General features: G+C 32.8%; 2 protein-coding genes across 2 annotated transcripts; both read right to left on the bottom strand.

Moving 5' to 3' along the window:
- Positions 1-6,215: 6,215 nt before the first annotated feature.
- LOC119814762 (olfactory receptor 4K3-like) lies at positions 6,216-7,145 on the bottom strand. Its single transcript, XM_038330797.1, has one exon. The coding sequence runs from the start codon at positions 7,143-7,145 to the stop codon at positions 6,216-6,218; it is 930 nt and encodes a 309-aa protein (XP_038186725.1).
- Positions 7,146-15,361: 8,216 nt separating this feature from the next.
- Positions 15,362-16,297, bottom strand: LOC119815242 (olfactory receptor 4F3/4F16/4F29-like). Its single transcript, XM_038331403.1, has one exon. The coding sequence runs from the start codon at positions 16,295-16,297 to the stop codon at positions 15,362-15,364; it is 936 nt and encodes a 311-aa protein (XP_038187331.1).
- Between the last annotated feature and the right edge of the window lie 4,135 nt (positions 16,298-20,432).

The raw sequence follows: 20,432 nt of genomic DNA, 5'->3' as shown, positions 1-20,432 counted from the left end.
CAATAAAAATTAAAGTACAACAATCAGTTTGTAATGCACACACAATACAAGAATCACCTTATAAAGCAGATCTTCTCTTTTGGATGATGTCTCCTCTGATTCTCCCCGGAATCTGAAACTCTTATATTATTGTTTCTGCCATAACCAGTGTTGCTGAGATGTTTCAATTCTGTGTGGCTTTTATACACTCTCTTGTAAAGTTTCCGATTCTCCACATTAAATAATACCTTCGTGTTGGAAAGCCTTTTGATTTCATAGTCTTTGGGGAATCCCTAGCTTCCAGCTTTCCTTGAATTGCATAAGAGAGCTGAATAATAAAGAGAAATTCTTTCCTTAATTTTATAAATATTTTTGAAAGTTTGAGTTAATATTTTGCATGTGTTATGACAAATCAAAAAGATGAATACATGGGACATTGAGGTGCTGCAAGTAACAGTTAAAGTCACTTGTTGCTAAGCCTGAAGACCCGATCTAAATTTTAAGATTAACAGGATGGAGGGATAGAATCCACTCACTCAGCTGAATTCTGATCTCCACACAGATGTGGTTTTAGTGTATATATGTGTGTGTGTGTGTGTGTGTGTGTGTGTGTGTGTGTATACATATATATGGACATTCATGACACATGGACCACATTAAGAAATGGATTATTATTTCAAAAAGCAAGAAAACATATCTGTAGTTTTGTAGTATACATATCGATTTAAATAATTATCTCCACACCTGGAAATGCCAACAGACATTTTTTCTTTCTCACTTTCTTTTGATACTTTATTATAAACCCTTACCACATATATGAATCATGCAAATAATTTTATTTTAGATTTTATAATTTGTCCTTTTTCAAATTAATTTCATTACATATAATTAATATGAACATCATTATGTTTTGACAGACATAATTAGAGTAAAATTGCATATTAATACTTCATGTAGAAACTGTGTTCATTAAGATCATTTAAAATCTCCTTTCAACTTTTGATCACATAATTCTATTTCATTAAATATACTGTTCATTACATACATTTCAAAAAACTAATTTATTTTTAACTGTGCATGCAATTAAAATTTTCAGCTGTTAAAAACAATGACATCAGGAAATTTGAAGAAAAATAGATGGAACTTGAAAGAATCATGCTGAATGAATTAACTTGGAACCAAAAAAAAAAAAACATAGTAGGAACTCATTCATAATTGTATATTAACTGCAAAGAAAAGAATAGCCATACAACAATTCACAGACTCTGAGAGGAGAGATAACGAGGAGGACCCATAGGACTACACATGGATTTCCCAAAAACAGGAAATAGAAGAGATCTCTTGGATGGACCAGGGGTAGGTGGGGACAGGAACTAGAGGGATCTGGTTTGGGAGTGGGTAGAGTTTAACAGAGGAGCAGATTAGAAACCAACTGTTGATAGAAAATGACAAAAATTATAATCAGTAATATCATTGTGTATTCCCACTTATCCTTGTGCTTTGTCCTATTGGCTACATTTATGAGAGTTGGCGATCACTGAATAACAGTTAAAATGGAAGTGTAATGATCAGGAGATCACATAAGATGAGGTTTAAATAGGTAAGGCAGCTTATGCTTTTACTTGTAGCGTGCAAGATGCTGAGTCAGGAAAACCAGTTCAAGGACCTGGTTTTGAACTTCCTGAACCACAACAGGATACTTATGTAAGTAAATAACTAAATAAAAGTGGATACAAATGTATTACATTCCTTGTTATTTCTGACACAGATTATTTGTGTTCTGTTGTGTATTATATTGTTTCAGTTTGTTTCAGAAAGATTTCTTCATGTTTCTCAAGCCCCTAATTTTTGAGTTCTCCTACTTAGATAGTAACATATTTAGGTTTCTATGCTGGAAAGAAACACCAGAATCAAAGAGCAAGTTTGGATGGAAAGGGTTTATTAGGTTTACACTTAGCATTGCTGTTCATCACTGAAGGCAGACAGGAGAGGAACAGAAAAAAAGGGAAGAATATCGGAAGCAGGAGCTGATACAGAGGCCATGGATGGGAGCTGCTTGTATAGCCTGGCTTGCTCAGCCCACCTTATAAAACACAGGACAAGCAGCCCAAGGATGACACCACAAACCACAGGCTAGGCCCAACCCCACTGATGAATAAATAATAAAATGCCTTACAGCTGAATTTCAATGAAACATTTCCTCAGCTGAGGATCCTTCCTCTGATGGCTCTAGTGTATATCAAATTGATGCACAAAACTACCCAGTAGAAGGTACAATAATTTCTGTTATTTTCATATTAATGCTTTTTATACATGCTAATTATATCTAGCTGGATTTCTTAATAACTGTGAACACCAATATTTTTTCACAAACTGAAGCACTTGGCCTGATACATCTGGCATATATTTTCTTGTGTGTGTTCAATTTACTGCAGATGTCAGATGCACAGAATGAGTTCATTTACAACATTTAAATAATTACTCAGAATAATACAATATATAAACATATAAAAATGGTGATTAAATATAATACAGCCAATTTCATAAAATAACTATTCTGCAAATGACACTATATTTATTACATTATCTCATTTTAATATAAGATAAATCCCAGTGCTCTTTTATTAGATAGATTTCTACTAATTGCCTAATACTGTGTGTGTGTGTGTGTGTGTGTGTGTGTGTGTAGCATTTATTTGGTTACAAACAAAAATTACTGTAAATGGAGACTGAATGTTTATTTACTAGCTGCCCAGACCTCAATAATCACACTGAAACTATATTAATTACAACATTGTTTGGCTAATGGATCAGGTGTATTTCTAGATAGCTCTTACAACTTAAGTTAATCCATTTCTATTAATCTATGTAGTTCCTCATTTCCTACATGCCTCGTTTCCTCATTGGATGACTCCACTTTCTTTTTCCATGCATTCTGTTTATCTTTCAAATGTAGTTATAGTAACAAAGTCTTTAAAGAGACAGTAAAAGTAATATTTGCATATTCCATGTTAATAAGGCTTATATTTCTTACTCTATTACATTTTAGTATTCATTATCTTTACTCCTTTAATCTATGACTTTCTGTACACTTTTATATTACCATAATGTCTCTTTAAAGACCTTGTTTTATTTTTAAAAACATTTTTTATCACTGCCCATACCCATTTTCTTCTTTTCTTAAGCCTACATACATTTTTAAACATATTATGACTCGTCTAGAGGTTTATTTTTGTCCAAATCTGTCTCAATTGTGTATCTATACTTCTCTTTTTGATCACTGCTTTAAGCTGTTAAGCATACATAGCTAGGACCAGATGTGTTGCTTTGGCTACCTTCAACATTTATCTATTTAATTATTTTATGTGTTCATTTATGGGACTATTTGTTGATATTAGAGAAAATCTCATGGGAGTGGTATCTCTTCTTCCACCATGTAGGTTTCAGGGGATTTAACTTTGGTTTGACAGGAAACTTTTTTACCTGCAGAGCTACCTCACTAGCCTCCATTGTCTTTCTTGAAACACACATTACATACACGAAATGTCATTGAAATAATTGTTAAAATTTAAGTAAAATTTAAATTCTTAGAAACTATACAGGCAATCAGAGGTCATTTTATAGTTTAATTGTATAGTTTTTCAAAGAATCTTTAAAGTGTTTCTCTTTTTATAATATGACTGTGGGCAGGTAAAGTCTGTAGACTAAACATGACTTATAAATTAGTCCTGAGAAAGAATGAGAAAGGAATCAGAAAGAATGCAAGAACTGTGAAATGTAATCTTCTAGGCCTGGCATAGTTAATGCAATTATGCTACCAAAGTTTTCTATCCTGGGTGCCACACAAGAAAATCATCAATAGTCAATCAAAGATCAGAGACTACCTATGTACTATTACATCTCCTTGATGAACTATGACCTACTGATGATTCTGGGACAGTGCCAGGCATTTTCTTCAGTTGAGACCACCTACTGAAGAGATCATAGTGCCGCAGGGATAGTTGTACACAATGGACACTTAGATAGTTATGGATCACAAAGCTAATCAAAAATATATGAATGTTGGCCGGGCGGTGGTGGCGCACGCCTTTAATCCCAGCACTCGGGAGGCAGAGGCAGGTGGATCTCTGTGAGTTCGAGACCAGCCTGGTCTACAAGAGCTAGTTCCAGGACAGGCTCCAAAAGCCACAGAGAAACCCTGTCTCGAAAAACCAAAAAAAAAATATATATATATATATATATATATATATATATATATATATATATGAATGTTAAAAGACACTAATCCTTTCAAAGAATGACACTCCCTGGTGACCAAGCCTTCAAATCTATGAGCCTGTTCCTATTCAAATCATCACTTTTATTAACAGCTTGAATGTTGATAGTTTTTAAAAAGCCTTAATGGTGTGATGAAAGAATAAGGAAATATTAACCTAGTTGTCTACCAATAGATGGATGAAGAATTGTGAATATATATACAGTAGAGTTTTATTTAGCCACAAAAAGAAAAAAATTAATGTTATTTTCATAAAAGCTGATACAACTAAAGCTCATCATGCTGTGTGAGAGTACCCAGATGCTGAGACAAACAGATTTTTTAAATCTAAATTTAAAAAAGACATAAAATTAGAAGTAGTACTATTTGGTGTGAGGAAGGGTATCAAAGGGGAGCAGGGAGGAAGGGCAGAGAGGGTAGTGTGGGATGAATACAATGGAAGTTCATGGTGTCCGTGGACGAAAGCTTTCATGCTAAAAAGTAGGATCTTCTGCAATGAATACAAGCTAATAAATTAGTTAAAATACAAATACAAATGTATTAAATGAAGCTGAAGAGAAACTGAGCGAATTGAAAACATTAAACAAATAGCCACTGCAGTCTATTTCCTTGTCCCAAACCACTCAACTGTGGAAGTTCTCTTATGATAATGAAAGTATACTTAAGTAATAAAAATATACCTACCCTCCAAAGAAGAAAAGAATAGAAAGAAAATCACTCCTGTGGTTTGTGCAGCTGAGGAACAGGGATAATAAGTGTAGAAGAGATATAAGAGGTCAGGGATTGTATCAGATATAATCAACTTTTCACAGATATTGTCAAAGAAAATAATTGATTAAAAATATGGTGACAAAATTGTTGAGAGTTAAATCCATATACATACTAGAGATACTTTTTTTTCTGAAAAATAATCTAGAATCTGTACATATGTACACAACAAAGTCTGTGGGCATATATGACCAATGCTTATCTGTAGTCCTATGATTTTGAGAAAACATGATGCAGGTGTTTTGGGAGTTAGTTAGGTAATTTATGTTATAAAAATGTCTAACTTATTAGAATATACCTATAGGTTGATTTTAACTCTAAACTTAAGGACCATTGGTAAGATATGCAAGAAGTACTGATTTTCTGTTCTGTTCAGAAATCAACTAGATTTCAAGTTATTCTCAACATGTTTAATATAATTTATCCAGCAAATGACACACTACTTAAATGGTAAGTAATATGAATTATTATGAACACCATATTATCAAGTACAGAAAATGGGCCTTGGCAGTTATGTTATTTCATTATATATTATAATATCATGATCATGCAAATAATTTGTAAACTGATGAAAGTATATTCAAATATTATAAACAGATTGTCCTTTTAGTTAAGAAATAAAATGTAAAAAAATCCTGAATTCATATGAATAATAAGCCTTGAAAGCTGCCAAACATTATATCAATAAGAGGCAGCTATCATGATGATGTAGATTTGTTTAGAAGTTTGATTTCTAGCAATTTTCACAAATAACTTCGATCTGTTCTTTTACAAAGATAAAATTAAGATTGACGTATAATGTTATTTTAAAAGGTGGCAAAAATTGATAAATAATTCAAAGAGTATTTTGTTACTAACAATCTAATTAAATTGCCTTGCACAACTTTGGTAACACACATAATGTGCGAAAACATGTTATCGTTATTTTTGCAACTTTATCATCATCTTCTACTATTCAATATATGTAAGTACATTGTTCAGACTATTGCTCATTCTAAGTGGTAAAACTATAAGTATTACAATTTTGAATCTATTCTTATAATGGTTATTTTCATAACCATATACTAATTACAAGTTATAGAGTACAGAAACAGGCTATTTTATCAATCAATTTCCATTAAAATTTGTGTAAAATGGTATGTATACAATACATTTTCTAATAATGTAAGATGTCTAAAAATTATTCAAAAACTTACATGTGACTTATCAGCTTCTTTATAGCATTCTTAATATCTCTATTTCTCAGTGTATAAATAGCTGGATTCAGGAGAGGTGTGATGACTGAGTAAAATACAGCAAGAAACTTATCCAACCATGTGATGTTGACTGGCCACAGGTAGATGAAAATGACAGGACCAAAGAATAGCAAAACTACTATGATATGGGAGGTACAGGTAGAGAGTGCCTTTGATGAGCCTTTTGATGAACCATCTTTAGAGTTAAGCTGAACAGTTAACAGAAGGTAAGTGTAAGATATCAGCAAGAGAATAAAACAAGCTGTTGCTACAACACCACTCTCAGCATTCATCACGATTCCCATAGTATCAGTGTTCATGCAGACTAATTTCATCACTAAAGGAATATCACAGAAAAAGCTGTCTATCACTCTAGGTCCACAGAAAGGTAGCTCCAAAATCAGAATCAGTTGACTAATGCCATGCACAAATCCAATGATCCATGATATCAAAACGAGCCAGATGCACTTCTGACTGTCCATGATGCTGGTGTAGTGTAGTGGCCTACAGATGGCCACATAGCGGTCATAGGCCATTGTTACAAGAAGCACCATCTCTTCCCCAACAAAGAAATGCACAAAGAGGATCTGGCTCATGCAGCCCCCAAAGGAAATGGTTTTATTTTCTTTTACAAGGTCTGCAATCATTTTGGGTGTAGTAACTGAGGACAGGCAGAAGTCAGTAAACGAGAGATTGGCTAACAGGAAGTACATGGGAGAATGAAGATGATGATCAGTGATTATTAAAATCACCACAAAGAGGTTGCCTACCACAGTCATCAGGTAGAGGGTGGAAAATGGCAGCAGGAGGAAGATCTGTAGGTCCCTTGAGGTACAAAGTCCCTGAAAAATAAACTCAGACACCACAGAGTGGTTTGCTTCTTCCATTTAGTACACTGTGCTCCAAGGGGTTGAGTGGGACAGAGCCTAAGAATTCCTGAAATAGAAACAATATCTTAATGTTCAGAGTAAAGTAAAAAGGAAAGAACACAAATTATATCCTAGCATTGCATTAAGTCATATTTAAATAATTTTTTATATTCTCTCTAATTAAGGAATTTTCCTAAATGTAGGAAAAGCTTTCCACATCTGAAAGTTAATGTGTATATGTATGTAAATGAGTATATCATTTAAAAATATCAGTAGCAAATATTCTTCTCACATTTCCCAATTGTTAAATCTACCCTTTGGCCACGGAATCAGAGGTTACTATATTCAATTAATATCTGAGCCATATTAAAACCTCTCCACTCAACTATCAAAATATTAGAATGAGAAACCACTGACATATTTTAAACATAAACTCAAAATTCCCAGGCACAAGACTATTTTTGACTTTGTCTGAAGACACAGAATTTAATACAGCCTATTAAAATTTGTGGGAAAAATGGTTCATCAAATAAATTGACAATCCACATGCTAAAGACATGTGCTTAGCATTATATTTTTCTTGAATTCTGACTTACTCATTGGACTGTATCTCTGAACAATCATGTATTACTAGGACTAAAGGACTTTACTTTTGACTCTAAGTGATGAGATTTCATACGATATTTTATTCATGCAAGCTGCTTTCTATGCTTCTCTACCTATTTCATTTCTTCAATTTTCTAAACTTTTTTTCTTCCCTGACACTTTACCTTTCTTTATTTCTCATGAGTTTTCCTTCTTAATGTCCATACTTTTACATACTACTTTTAGGTTTGAAATTTGAAGGTTAAAACCTTAACAAGTTAGGGTATATTTTGTGATTTTCCTGTTAAGCACTTGAAACAAAATATGTTAGTAATAATAATGTTTATTGATTTCCTGTCAATCAGTTCTATACAGTAGTAAAACTGTAGTACCAAATGAGGTCTCTCTGATTCATAATTTCCTAATATCAGTTCTAGATTATGAAATAAATAGTAGACATTTCATTTCTGTGATGTCTAAGAAAATTAATGATATTTGTAAAACAAGGCACTTTTTAATTTAATTACAAATAACAAAAGTAAAAATAATAAACTGAAGTAACAAAAATGTTCAGGATTACATAAAGTTAATTTTATTTTCATGAGAATTGGACATACTTAACTCTTTGAATATCATTGGTGTTTTCACACACTTTTTTAATTTGGTAAATTCTTAGTGAATAATGAGTCCTCTAATCTGTGTCACTGTAATTTCTAACAACTACTTTGCTAATGCATTGCCTATCTTTTGAAATATCAGAGAGTCTAAAATTTAAATGGTAATCAGATAACATCAGAATAAGTTTAGTTTCCTGAATACAAAGTTTTTCTTTGTTGAGAGACTTGGAACTTTTAAGATTATCCTAAGAGATCATTAGATGTGAACATATAAAACTGCATTATGATTCCAAATGTTCCAAGAACTAGTTAGAAAGGAAAGCTACAAATTTTTCAACAAGCACAACAGTTAAAAACTACAAACGCAAGACGCATGCAAACTCATGAAGGATTTAAAAGACATGCTACTGAAATAAACAAACAAGCAAACAAACCTTAAATGAGTAGTTGTGATGAAAACTGAAAGTACAACAGTCAATTTGCCAGGTACGCAGGCTATATGAATCAATGTGTAACACAAATCTTCCTTTTCAGATGATAGTTCATCTAACTTTCCCTGGAATACTCTTACATCATTTTTTCCTGTTATGGACAATGTTGGTGAATTTTTTCACCTCAGTGTGGTTTATATATACTGACAAAAGTCATGTCTGCCTTGGAAAGTTTCCCATTCTGTGCATTAAATAAGACCATGAAATTGGAAAGCTTCCATAATCTTTAGGGATCCCTAGCCTCTAACTTATCTTGAATTGCCTCTAAGATCTAAATGATAATAATGATATATAGAATTTTGATGAATAAAAATTAATACAATGATAAGTTTCATAACCAGTGTTTGTGTGTCTCACATAAGGAGCTACATGGATTGTAGATCAAGTTAATGACTAAAAATTGAGTCCTAGTAGTCCAGCTAGTTTAAATTTTTTTAACTTTAATGTTGGGAGATGTTTTCACAGGTTTATCTATCTCCTATTGAAATCTGCTTACAAATAAAAATTTATTTTACTCGAGTGGAGTCACATTGAACACACTAACCATATGAAAGGGAGGTCCAATATCTGTTAGTAGATGGCCAACAAAAAATGAACTGAAGGGCATTTGTAAGGACTTTTTGTCTCATATTTGTCTGTTTGGATAATTTTTGTCTTACTGGACTTTTGCTTGTAAAATCTTGGTTTGATTTTGTGTTTTTCTATGGATTTATGTGTTTCTTTTACATTTCTTTTTTGGTGTTTTATATTTGGTTTCTTTATTTTTGTTGGTGTTTTTGTCTATTTCTCTAAGGAGAGGAAAGGAAAGGAGTGAGTAGTGTATTGGTTGGTATGTGAGTAGGCTATCAGAGTTGTTGGGGTGGGAAAATCATGATTAGTATAAAATGCATGAAAAAATTTAAAAAAAAGAAAAAACAAACAAGCAAACAACCAACTATTCCAGCCCTTTGATTTTTCTGTGCATTCTATTTAGATCTTTCTTTCCAGTTTCTTTTTGGTAAGACCATAATCACCTTTTATTCCTTCAAGTATATTTCATTTCTACAGATACTTTTAGGGAAAAAATTATAATTCTCAGTAGTCTAGGCAAAAATCAATTTCAAGTTTATTTTATTGACATTATTGCAGAATTTGTTGTTATATATCATTGCTTTATTGCTAACTCTTTGAAATTTTGCTTTTTGGTATCTATTAGATTTGTGCCTTTCTTCTATCAACAACGTAAATTATAATTCCTCTGATGTGACCAAGTTTACATTAATATTTCATGAATCAAACTTTATTTTTATTATAGAAACAACTTTAACGTTATATGAGGGTCACATACTGTTTTTCTAGATAAATAGATTTGAATTTTATGTATTTATTATCAGATAATTCTTAGGTCAACTCTTTCCTCAGGATCTCCATAGTCAGTAATTGATTCTCCTTTGCATGTCTTCTTGACAATCATGTGTGAATGGTATTTCTGTCTTCTTTTTTTCTCAGGTGTAAGCCAATTTATATGATGCTTATGGTTCTGTTTATATAAATATCAAGGCTGTCAAAAATTATCTCACCTAATCCTTGGGTTCTGAAGCATATTTTAAAAAATAATTAAAGACATGTCATTTTAAGGACCATTTTGGCTGTAATTAAAAGAAATAAAAATATTCATTACTAAATTTTTAATTGATCTCTACATAAGTAATATTAACAAAACAGGAGACATTTAGAAGTTATTTATTCAAGATGATATGAGTGGAGTTTTTAAATTCTCAGCTACTAATTACAAGTGATATATTAGCTAGGATCATACCAGTAGATTTCTGGGAGTTTCCCTTACAGCAGGTTTCTACCTGACCCTAAAATGACCCCACTTTCCAGTTGTCTTTTACAGTACTCTCCCTCCACCACATGCCACATGATCCCTTATGTCCTCATCCCCACATTCCTTGAGTCCATTCATGAAATCTCTTCTATATTCTCCTTCCCAGTGATATATAAGTGTATCCCCTATGTCTTCCTTGTTATCTAGCCTCTTTTGATCTGTGGATGGTATCATGATTTTTCTTTACTTTATAGTTATATCCACTTATAAGTGAATAAGTACATAGTATGTTTGTCTTTCTGAGACATACTTTGGTTATACTAGAATGATTTCTTCTAGTTCTATTCATTTGTCTTTGAATTTCATGGTGTCAATGATTTTAACAGCTGAGTAGTACCCCATTGTGTAAATGTGCCATATTTTCTTTTTATGATCTTCAGTTGAGGAACATCTAGGTTGTTTCCAGTTTCTGGTTATTACTAATAAAGGTACTATGAGCATAACTGGGTAAGTGTCCTAGTGATATGATTGAGCCCATAAGTGGGATGGGGGATCTTGAGGTAGATTTATTACCAATTTTCCAAGGCTCACTATGTTGATTTCCATAATGGCTGTACATGTTTGCATCCCCACTGGCATTGGAAGAGTGTTCCAACTGTTCAGCAGCATGAATTCTCACTTGCATTATTTATCTTATCTTTTCTGACAGGTTTGATATGGAATATAGAAAGGAGTTTGATTTTAATTTATCTGATGACTAAGGATGTTAAATTTTTAACGTTTTTCTTTGGTGTTTGTGACTCTTCTGTTATAAAATCTCTGTTTCGATCTGTACCCCAGTTTTAAATTTTATATTATACTTCAGTTTCTTGAGTTCTTTATATATTTTGTCAGTCATCCCTCTGTCAGATTTGGAGATGGTTAAGATTTTTTTTTCCCATTCTGTAGGCTGCTGATCTGTCCTTTTGATGGTGTCAGCTAAGAGTCCTGGAAAAGGGGATAGTTATCTTGAATTGACCATGTCCTTTGACCAGGCAAGAGTACAAGTGAGGGGATTGGTATACCAACTGAACCACATAACCTTCAACCTATAGTCCTTCAAGCCTATGGAATGTGCTGGGGTAAGGGTAACACAGAGTTTGAGGGAGTGGCTAAACACTGATTAGCTCAGACTGACTCCCATGCCAAGACAGTGAGATCACCACTGACACTGGCATGTCAGGATCCAGAGGCTACATGGTCTAGACACCTAGTATAGAACCAACTATACACTACTGGAGAAAAAAAAATGTCAATGTAATAATGCATAACAATATTATGCTATACTTATAGATTAATGCCTAACCCAATAGTCACCAGAGAGGGTTCATCTAGCAACTGGTGGAAACAGATGCAGAAACCCAGAGGCAAATAATAGGCTGTGCTTGGGGAATCCTGTGGAAGAGAGGACAGACAGATTTTAAGAGCCAGAGCATCAAGAACATCACAACAAAATCCACAGAATCAAACAATCTTGGTTCACAGGAGCTCACAGAGACTGAATTCACAAGGGAGCCTGCATGGAACTGACCTAGGCCCTCTGCATATATGTAGCAGTTGTGTAGATTGGTCTTCTTATCACACTCATCAGTTGTAGCAAGAACTGCCTTTGAGTCTTTTGCTAGTATTTGGAACCCTATTCCTCATATTGGGTTGCCTTGCCCAGCCTTAAGACAAGGTGAGGTGCTTATTCTTGCTCCAGTTTGATAACCCATGTTTTGTCAATATCCATGGTACCCCTGTGCTTTCCTAAATAGAACAGAAGAGTGGGTATGGGGCTGGGAGGTGAGTATGACTAGAGTGTGGGAGGATGAGTGAGAGGGAAAACTGTTGTCTGCGTGTAAAATAAATAAATAATAAATAACCACAAAACCAATAAAAGTAAAATGAAACAAAATTGAAACACTAAAACCAAAAGGTAAGGTTATTTTGAGAATGGGATAACAATATTTTGTCAAGCAGCCATGACTCTAAACCATGGAAGGCTGATTGAAAGGAGGTACCAAAACTTAGTTTTTAATTGCCAAATTACATAAATGCCTCCCAAATTAAAACAAAGGAGGGATATTATATATAACAAGATAATTTTTGCAAGCAAGAAGCAAAGTCTGTAGCAAATAGTTACATATGAAAAATGACACAAACTTAGATGATACAAATATTCCTAAAACGTTCCTAAAAGCAATAACTGAACTATAATGAGATAGCTATGATAGTTATGATTCAGACATTTCTTTAAAAATTATGATTTTATTTTTGGAAATAAATGAGGTAGAAGTGTCAAACCTCTACAAATATCACTTGGAAATATTGGAAATATTGGAAATACTGTTTTGAAGAATATTTGAATTCTTCTCAACTCAGTTCCTTCCAAGAGGAAAGGAATCAAAGGCTACAAATGAACTTAATTGGACATCATTCATGTAGGTGAGCTGAAGTAGGAACACAAAAGTGAAAAAGAAAATTATGAAGAACAATTGCAAAGAACAAGATAAGGGTAGTATGACTTAATGCTAGAATGACTTAATGCTAGAATACCAGAGAATGATGCTCTTCTCACCTGTCAGGCATAGATTCCACTCTTGGTATCTCTGAAGAATGAGAAACACATGGAAATGTATTTTTTTCCAATTCATCACTGTCTGTTATGACTAATGATAAACAGGTTCAAATTGTTCTTATGTGTATGTGCAGAAACACAGACAATTAATATATCTGGGAATAACATTTAATATCTATTTTATTTTTAGTTTTCTCTAGAAATATATATTTATCTAAAATACAAAAAAAATACTATGTTACACTCTTAACTATTTATTTATATTGTTTACTTAGGTGGTTTTTCTCAGTCTACCAAAACAATTTATTAATCCCATAAACCCATTTTGGAACTCTTTGATGGTTTACTTTGAGTTTCACCTGCCTACATTATTGTACTAGGAAATGGGTATTTTATAACACAAGATAAAATATATGACCCATAAGAAGTCAATTTTCCTTGCACCTGATTTAGATATATCAGTTTTTGAAGACAGATGCTAAAAGAAACCTCACACTAGCTCAGAATTTAGTATAATAAAAGGTTATTTATTTAGGGGTAAACTCACAAATCAAAGTCCTCTGCTTAATCGGGGAACAGCAACTGAATCTTGCTGCCAGGAGAGTGACCTTGTGCTTTACTTTGGCATTTGCAGTATAAGAAACCAAAATCAAGTAGGTGGGTAACTTAAAAGCTACTGGCTGTAGGAATTCCTACAGAAAGTTTTTCTTACCAAATATGGAACTTATAAAATATGGCTGTATAGCTGATACATGATATGCTTAGATAAAACACAACCTCTTCCAATTCTACTCCAATTTTCTTAGTTGCCTCTACTGCCATGACAAAATACCTATGACCAATAAAATGTGTAATGGAAAACAACTATTTGGGGGGCTTCCACTTTAATAGCATTAGAGTCCATTGCAGCAGGAAGCTTGCTATTATAGACAGGCAAAATAATGCTGGATCAGTGCCTGAGAACTCGCATGTCACTTATAAGTATAAGAAAGAGAGAGCAAGTTAAGTCGGAATGACTTGGACATTGAAAGCTCAAAGCTTTCTCCTAGTGATATAGCTCCTCCAAATAGGCCATCACTTCCAATATTTTATGAATAGTTCAACTAACTACAGATCAAACATTAAAATATATGAGACTATCTATGGTAGATATTTTTCATTCAAAACCACCATATTCCAATACCTGGGTTCTATGTGATCTGAAAATATGATAATGCAAAAGACACTTAGTCCAACTTCAGTTGCAAAGTCTTCTACTATCTCATCAGTTTAAAAATTTGAAGTTTAAGGTTTCTTCTCTCTGCACTTGGGGTTAAACCATGCTATTGTATTAGTAACTATTTTTATTCTAACACATAATTGAAGTGGAAAAATTTGATGTATATTTCTATAAGTTACATAACCTTTAGATGATGATCGTCAATTTACTTGATGGTTAGCTTTTAGTGTATTAACCATCAACCCTACTTGATGACTTTTCTAGGTTTTCTAAGGTGCACATAGGAAATTTTCTAGGAAACAGATTGGACATATCAAAGAAATAATGTGCATTAACAAAATAAAAACCACACTGGATATATTATATTACAATTGAAACCACTCTAAATTACAGCAATAAAATAGCCAACTTTAGGGAAGAGTCAGTAGACGCTACTAAAGTGTTAATTTCCCATTGATGACCATGAAACCTCTTCTAAATAAGCTGTTTATATTCAAATGTAAACTCTGTGGACTCTTTGAGACAACCCAACCAAAATAACATAAATAATTTGAGACAGTAAACTTAAATATGGAACCATTTATTATGATTATACATTTATTTACCCAAACAAATTTGGAGCTAATTTTGAACATTGTAGGATGACATTGTGTTCTTTATTGTTTTCAGATTATCACAAAGGTAGGAAAAACCCACATTTATCTATCCATAGTGATTTTTTAAAAGAAGTACATGCTGATATATTCTAATTTCTCAAAGGAACAGAAGCAAGGCATTAATGGTTTATGGAAAGGGATATTGTTGTGAGGTAGGTGACATGTGCAATTGGTAAGGTTAACGAGCATATTCCTCAGCGAAATTTTCCAATGTACATTTTGGGGCATACTCTTTTAGAGTTCCCACACCATGTGAGTCAGCAATATTTGTCATAACCAGTCACATTGCACAGTCTTTTGATTGCTACCATTATATCTTTGTTCCTGAGTGTATAGATGACAGGATTCAGGGCAGGGGTGATGACAAAGTCAACAATAAACAGGTATTTGTCAATTGATGATGTGGGGAAAGGCCATACATATATAAACATGCATGGAGTGAAAAAAAGAATAACTACAGTGATGTGTGCTGACAGAGTTACAAGTGCCTTTGATAAATCCCCTGAGGACCTTTTCCAGACAGTGATCAAAATGAACATATAGGAGAGGAGAAGCAGGAAGAAGGTCCCCATGCTTATGAAGCCACTGTTGGCAGCAACAACAAGCTCAAACTTGTCTCCATCAGCACATGCTAGTTGTACAATCCGAGGAAAGTCACAGCAAAAGCTGTCTACTTTGTTAGGACCACAAAAAGGCAGGTTTATAACAAAGGAAAACTGGGCCAGGGCATGGACCACACCAGTGACCCAGCTAATGATTACAAATAAAATGCATAATTTAGGGCTCATGATTCTCAAGTAGTGTAGTGGCTTACAGATAGCTGTGTACCTGTCAAATGCCATGGCTATGAGCAGCACCATCTCCCCTCCTCCCATAATGTGGATAAAACATGCCTGAGTCATACAACTGTGGAAAGAAATTACTTTGCATTCTTTCAGAAGATCTGAGATCATCTTGGGAACTGTGGTAGAAGAAAGTCCAACATCAATGACGGACAGGTTGGCCAGAAGAAAGTACATAGGAGACTGTAAGTGGGAGTCAGTAATTACCAAAAAGACAATAAGAAGATTTCCCATGATAATGCTTAAATAGAGCAAAGAAAAAGTGGATATGATAAAAATTGTAGTCTTCCAGGAACCAGAGAGTCCCAACAACACAAACTCAAAAACTACAGTGTCGTTTGTTTGATCCATTGACTGGAAGAGAGGAGAGTATTTCAAGATACCTGTTGATAGAAAATGACCAAGTTTTCATCTGTGAGTTAAGTATCTTACCATTAATTATAATTATTTATTCTGTTTACTGTACTGCTACATGAATAACATTTGGGAAGGGATATATAATCAGGATCAGGATATCACATATAAAGAGATTGGAAGATAATAACAAAAAAGAGATGAAAACCAGCAGTATAACTCAACTTATTTCTTTAGTTGTAGTGCACATGATGCTAAGGTATGAGAACCATAGGCTTCTGGGGTAAATAATGACCTCCTTTAATATAGAAAATTATTAAATAGAGGAAAGTTGCTAACATACTAAATGGTTAAAAATGGTCTACTTTCATTGTTTTGTTACTTTAGAACCAGGTATTTTTGTTCTGTTTTTTTTTTTTTTTGACTTTCAAAGTTGCCTTTATGCTTCCATAACTCCTTCTTACATGAATCCTCGCACTCAGGAGACAATATTTTTATTTTCACATTAATACTTTGGAAATGATTTTCAAAGTATTCTTACCTACCTTTGTTACTGTGTTGTGAACAATATTTTCTAATTAAGCATTTTGTCTGCTGTACCTGTCATATATTTTTTTAACAGTTTTCTGTGAAAGACAGATACACAGATAAAGGTTATTTACATTTCAATATCTACTCACAGTAATACAGGCTTGGGGTGATTTATTGATGTATTACTTCCTACAATAATAGAATGTAAACCTGGAAGTCAACTATGATCATTAATGATAACATTTATGCCTAAGTTGTATTCAACATTTATTCTGGGAAAGGCACGATGTTTAACACTTTATTTAACATAAACATCACAGAATTTTAAGTTTGTTTTATTAGATCCATTTTATACACAGAGACACTGGCATTTAGGGGAATGAAGTGTCAGAGTTAGGACTTGTATCCAAAGCTAAAGATATAATAATCCATGCTCCTAATTATTATTCTTCTTTAATTATAAGATAGACTCTTGTACAAGTACAATTAATTGACTAAAATTTATTCCATCTTTATTTTCCTTAATCTACTGACTAGTGACTTCTTTTTATATTGATGGCTCTGTTTTGTTTGCTCTTTTTCTTTTACTGTTATAACTAGATGATACGTATGGATGCATTTGGGAGTGAGCAGCATCAAAGGATCACCAATTGAAAATAATTCAGGGATAGACAGTGAGTTGTAAGCATCTTTGGCTACTGGAGTCCTTGTCTCAAAATCCAAAGCAAGGAAACAAACAAACAAATAGTGAGGCCCTGGAATTCTTTGCACTAAGTAGCCTGTTCATTCCAACTTCTCCTTTGTAATGTCATCACTAATTTGATTAATTCTACTATGATACTATACTTTATTGTGTGTTTTACAGAAAATAGCTATATCTCTCGATATCTTATGTAATAATCATATTAAGCATACTTTCCTTGGCACTACTGCAGAATTTCATTATCTTTATCATGGTCTTTTTTGCTAGGCATTTCTATGTTTGGCTTTCTGACATCTATCCGTTATGTACTTTTTCATTTGTCATCAATAGAAATAGTATTTTCTCAGAATGTGAGCAGAGGTGTGTTAGATTAAATAAAGCAATATTTACTTTACTTCAGAACCAAAATTTGTTATGGACTAGTTGTTTTGCATTTCCTGTATTTACTTCCAAAAAGTTATCTAATCAATTCCTTCCTCTAGATTTTCAATGTCATTTTTGCCTTTATTTCTATAGTTTTTTTCTTGACTAAAATGCATGATAGTATTTTTTTTCCTATGTTTATGTCATTCTACAAGATATTTGTGAAGCTCTCTATTGATCAAGATCAATGTGATCTTTTTCAACCTAATTCTTGGGTGTATTTATTGAGAAACTATTTGAAATTCTGTAGCCTTTGAATAAAACTTGGGTGAAATGTCATAATATTTCAGAGACCTTTTCCACTATGGTTACAAGACATAAATATAACAATGGGTTACTAATTTTTAAACCAATTTATAGATTTATATTAATGACAAAATGAAGCATTTAGAAGTAATTTACTCAATGTGATTTAAATGTAATTTTTAAATGTCAACTTTGGATTTTAAGTGAAATATTAAAACTAAAAAGTAAAGAAAAGCTGGTTAGAGTTATAGATCAACAGTATGTCTTGAAATAGACAAGAATCTAAATCAGAGAATGCAATTGAAAGACAAGATCTAAATTTCAGTAATCAGTTTCCAAATTACAGGACTGCCTCAAAAATTAAGAAAAAAAGGAATATTATGTCAAGACAATTTAAGCAAATATAAGAAGACTTTAATAGTCTCTTTGCCCCAAATAAGGCATAAAAGAGCATAGTGCAGACATTATATTAAATATTATTTTTATATATTTGATACTCTATATAAAATGAGAACTCAAAGTATAGTAATAAAGCAAGACCAGACTCATGAAACTATCTTTTCTGAGGGGAATAATTCATGTATAACTTCAAAATTCCTGAAAAGTAGTGGATATATATGTTGGACGAACACAAAGTGGATAGCAGGCAATTTGATTAACTATATAAGGAGTGGTAGAGTAAGAAAGACAATATTATTGTGCAATGGCTTAGAATGTGCCCTAAACTTCTATTAAAGCAATGATAATTTTATTGAAAATATAAATAAATTGCTGCAAAATATTTCAAATCATATAAAAGTTCATAACCACAATTTGTGAAAGGCCTCTTATGCACTAAATTATTGTGCCAGCATCCTATAATTGGAACTAAATAACTATTTCAATTTATTCTTTTCAGTGTGAGTTGTTCTATTATTATAGTATTTTTCAAATGAGAAAATATGTATCTATGATAATCCATAGAATATATATATAGACACATACATATATATTTGAAATTACCAATACCTAACAGAGCATAAGTCCTAGATAAGTTTCATCCATCATAAAAACTGGTAATATATAGGAAATTTTTCTATACCTTTTCAGATTGGCAACAATAATTTAATTTTTGAGATATATAAGACAGTTTTTTTAATTTTATGCTTTTATATTTAGAATGAAAGGAGAAAGAAAAGCCAAAATACTACACATACTAATTTCAAATATTATTCCTTTGAAGAGTATTTTAATTCCTTGTAATTCAGTTTCAACTGTGAGGAAAGAAGCCAAAGGTTACAAAAGAACTTGAGAGAGGTGTGCTGGCAAAAACATAAAGACACAAAGAAGTAGATTATGAACAACAAAAACACAGAACAAGGGGTACAACCTGACACTAGAAGATTAGAAAATGGTGCTATACTAGAAGATTAGAAAATGGTGCTATACTAGAATATTAGAAAATGGTGCTATACCTACCCAAGCAGGCATTGATTCCACACTCAGCAATTGTAAGGAATGAGAAACACAGGGAGAGTTATTCCTTTTCTAAATCACCACTCATCATTACAACAAATGGCACACAAGTACTTATCAACAGGGAAACAACCAATTAATACAACTGGGAATACTGTTCAATATCTACATTATAAATTTTCTATATGAACTACGCCTTCTATGAATATTGCCTTTCCCAATAGACAGCTATAAACAGATGCAGATAACTGCTAATACCTGTTTTGTTTTTATTGTTATTTTAATACCCATTTTTTAAAACAATATAGAAAAATGTAACACAGTGTACTCTTAAATATTTATTTAATATTTGTACCTAAGTAGGGTTTCATAGTCTTCTAAAACCTTTTCTTGACTTCTTTGATCATTTTCTTGGATTTGCAAACAAAGTTATTGCTTGAGATCCTTTGTTGGACTCATGATCCATTCCACTATGATGAGAGAATAGAAACTCTTTAAAATAAATCTGTTTGCTTAAAACATTGGCATTCAGTGTATCAAATCATTTTTGTAGTGTGTATGTGTGTGTGTGTGTGTGTGTTTAAAAAAGAAAATAAGCTTTTTTATTTTTACATACCAATCCAAGTTCCCACTCCTCCTATCCTTCCATTACTTACACATACATCCCCACCCCCTTCCAATCTTCAGAGAGGGTAAGGCACATTGCATTGTGGAAGATCCAAGGCCCTCCCTTCTATATCTAGGCTGAGAAGGGTATCCATCCAATGTTAATAG

The sequence above is a fragment of the Arvicola amphibius genome, chromosome 5, assembly GCF_903992535.2.
Source record: "Arvicola amphibius chromosome 5, mArvAmp1.2, whole genome shotgun sequence".
NCBI classification, from domain to species: Eukaryota; Metazoa; Chordata; class Mammalia; order Rodentia; family Cricetidae; genus Arvicola; species Arvicola amphibius.
The sequence above is the reverse complement of the archived record's forward strand: the minus strand, read 5'-3'. Positions and strand labels throughout refer to the sequence as shown.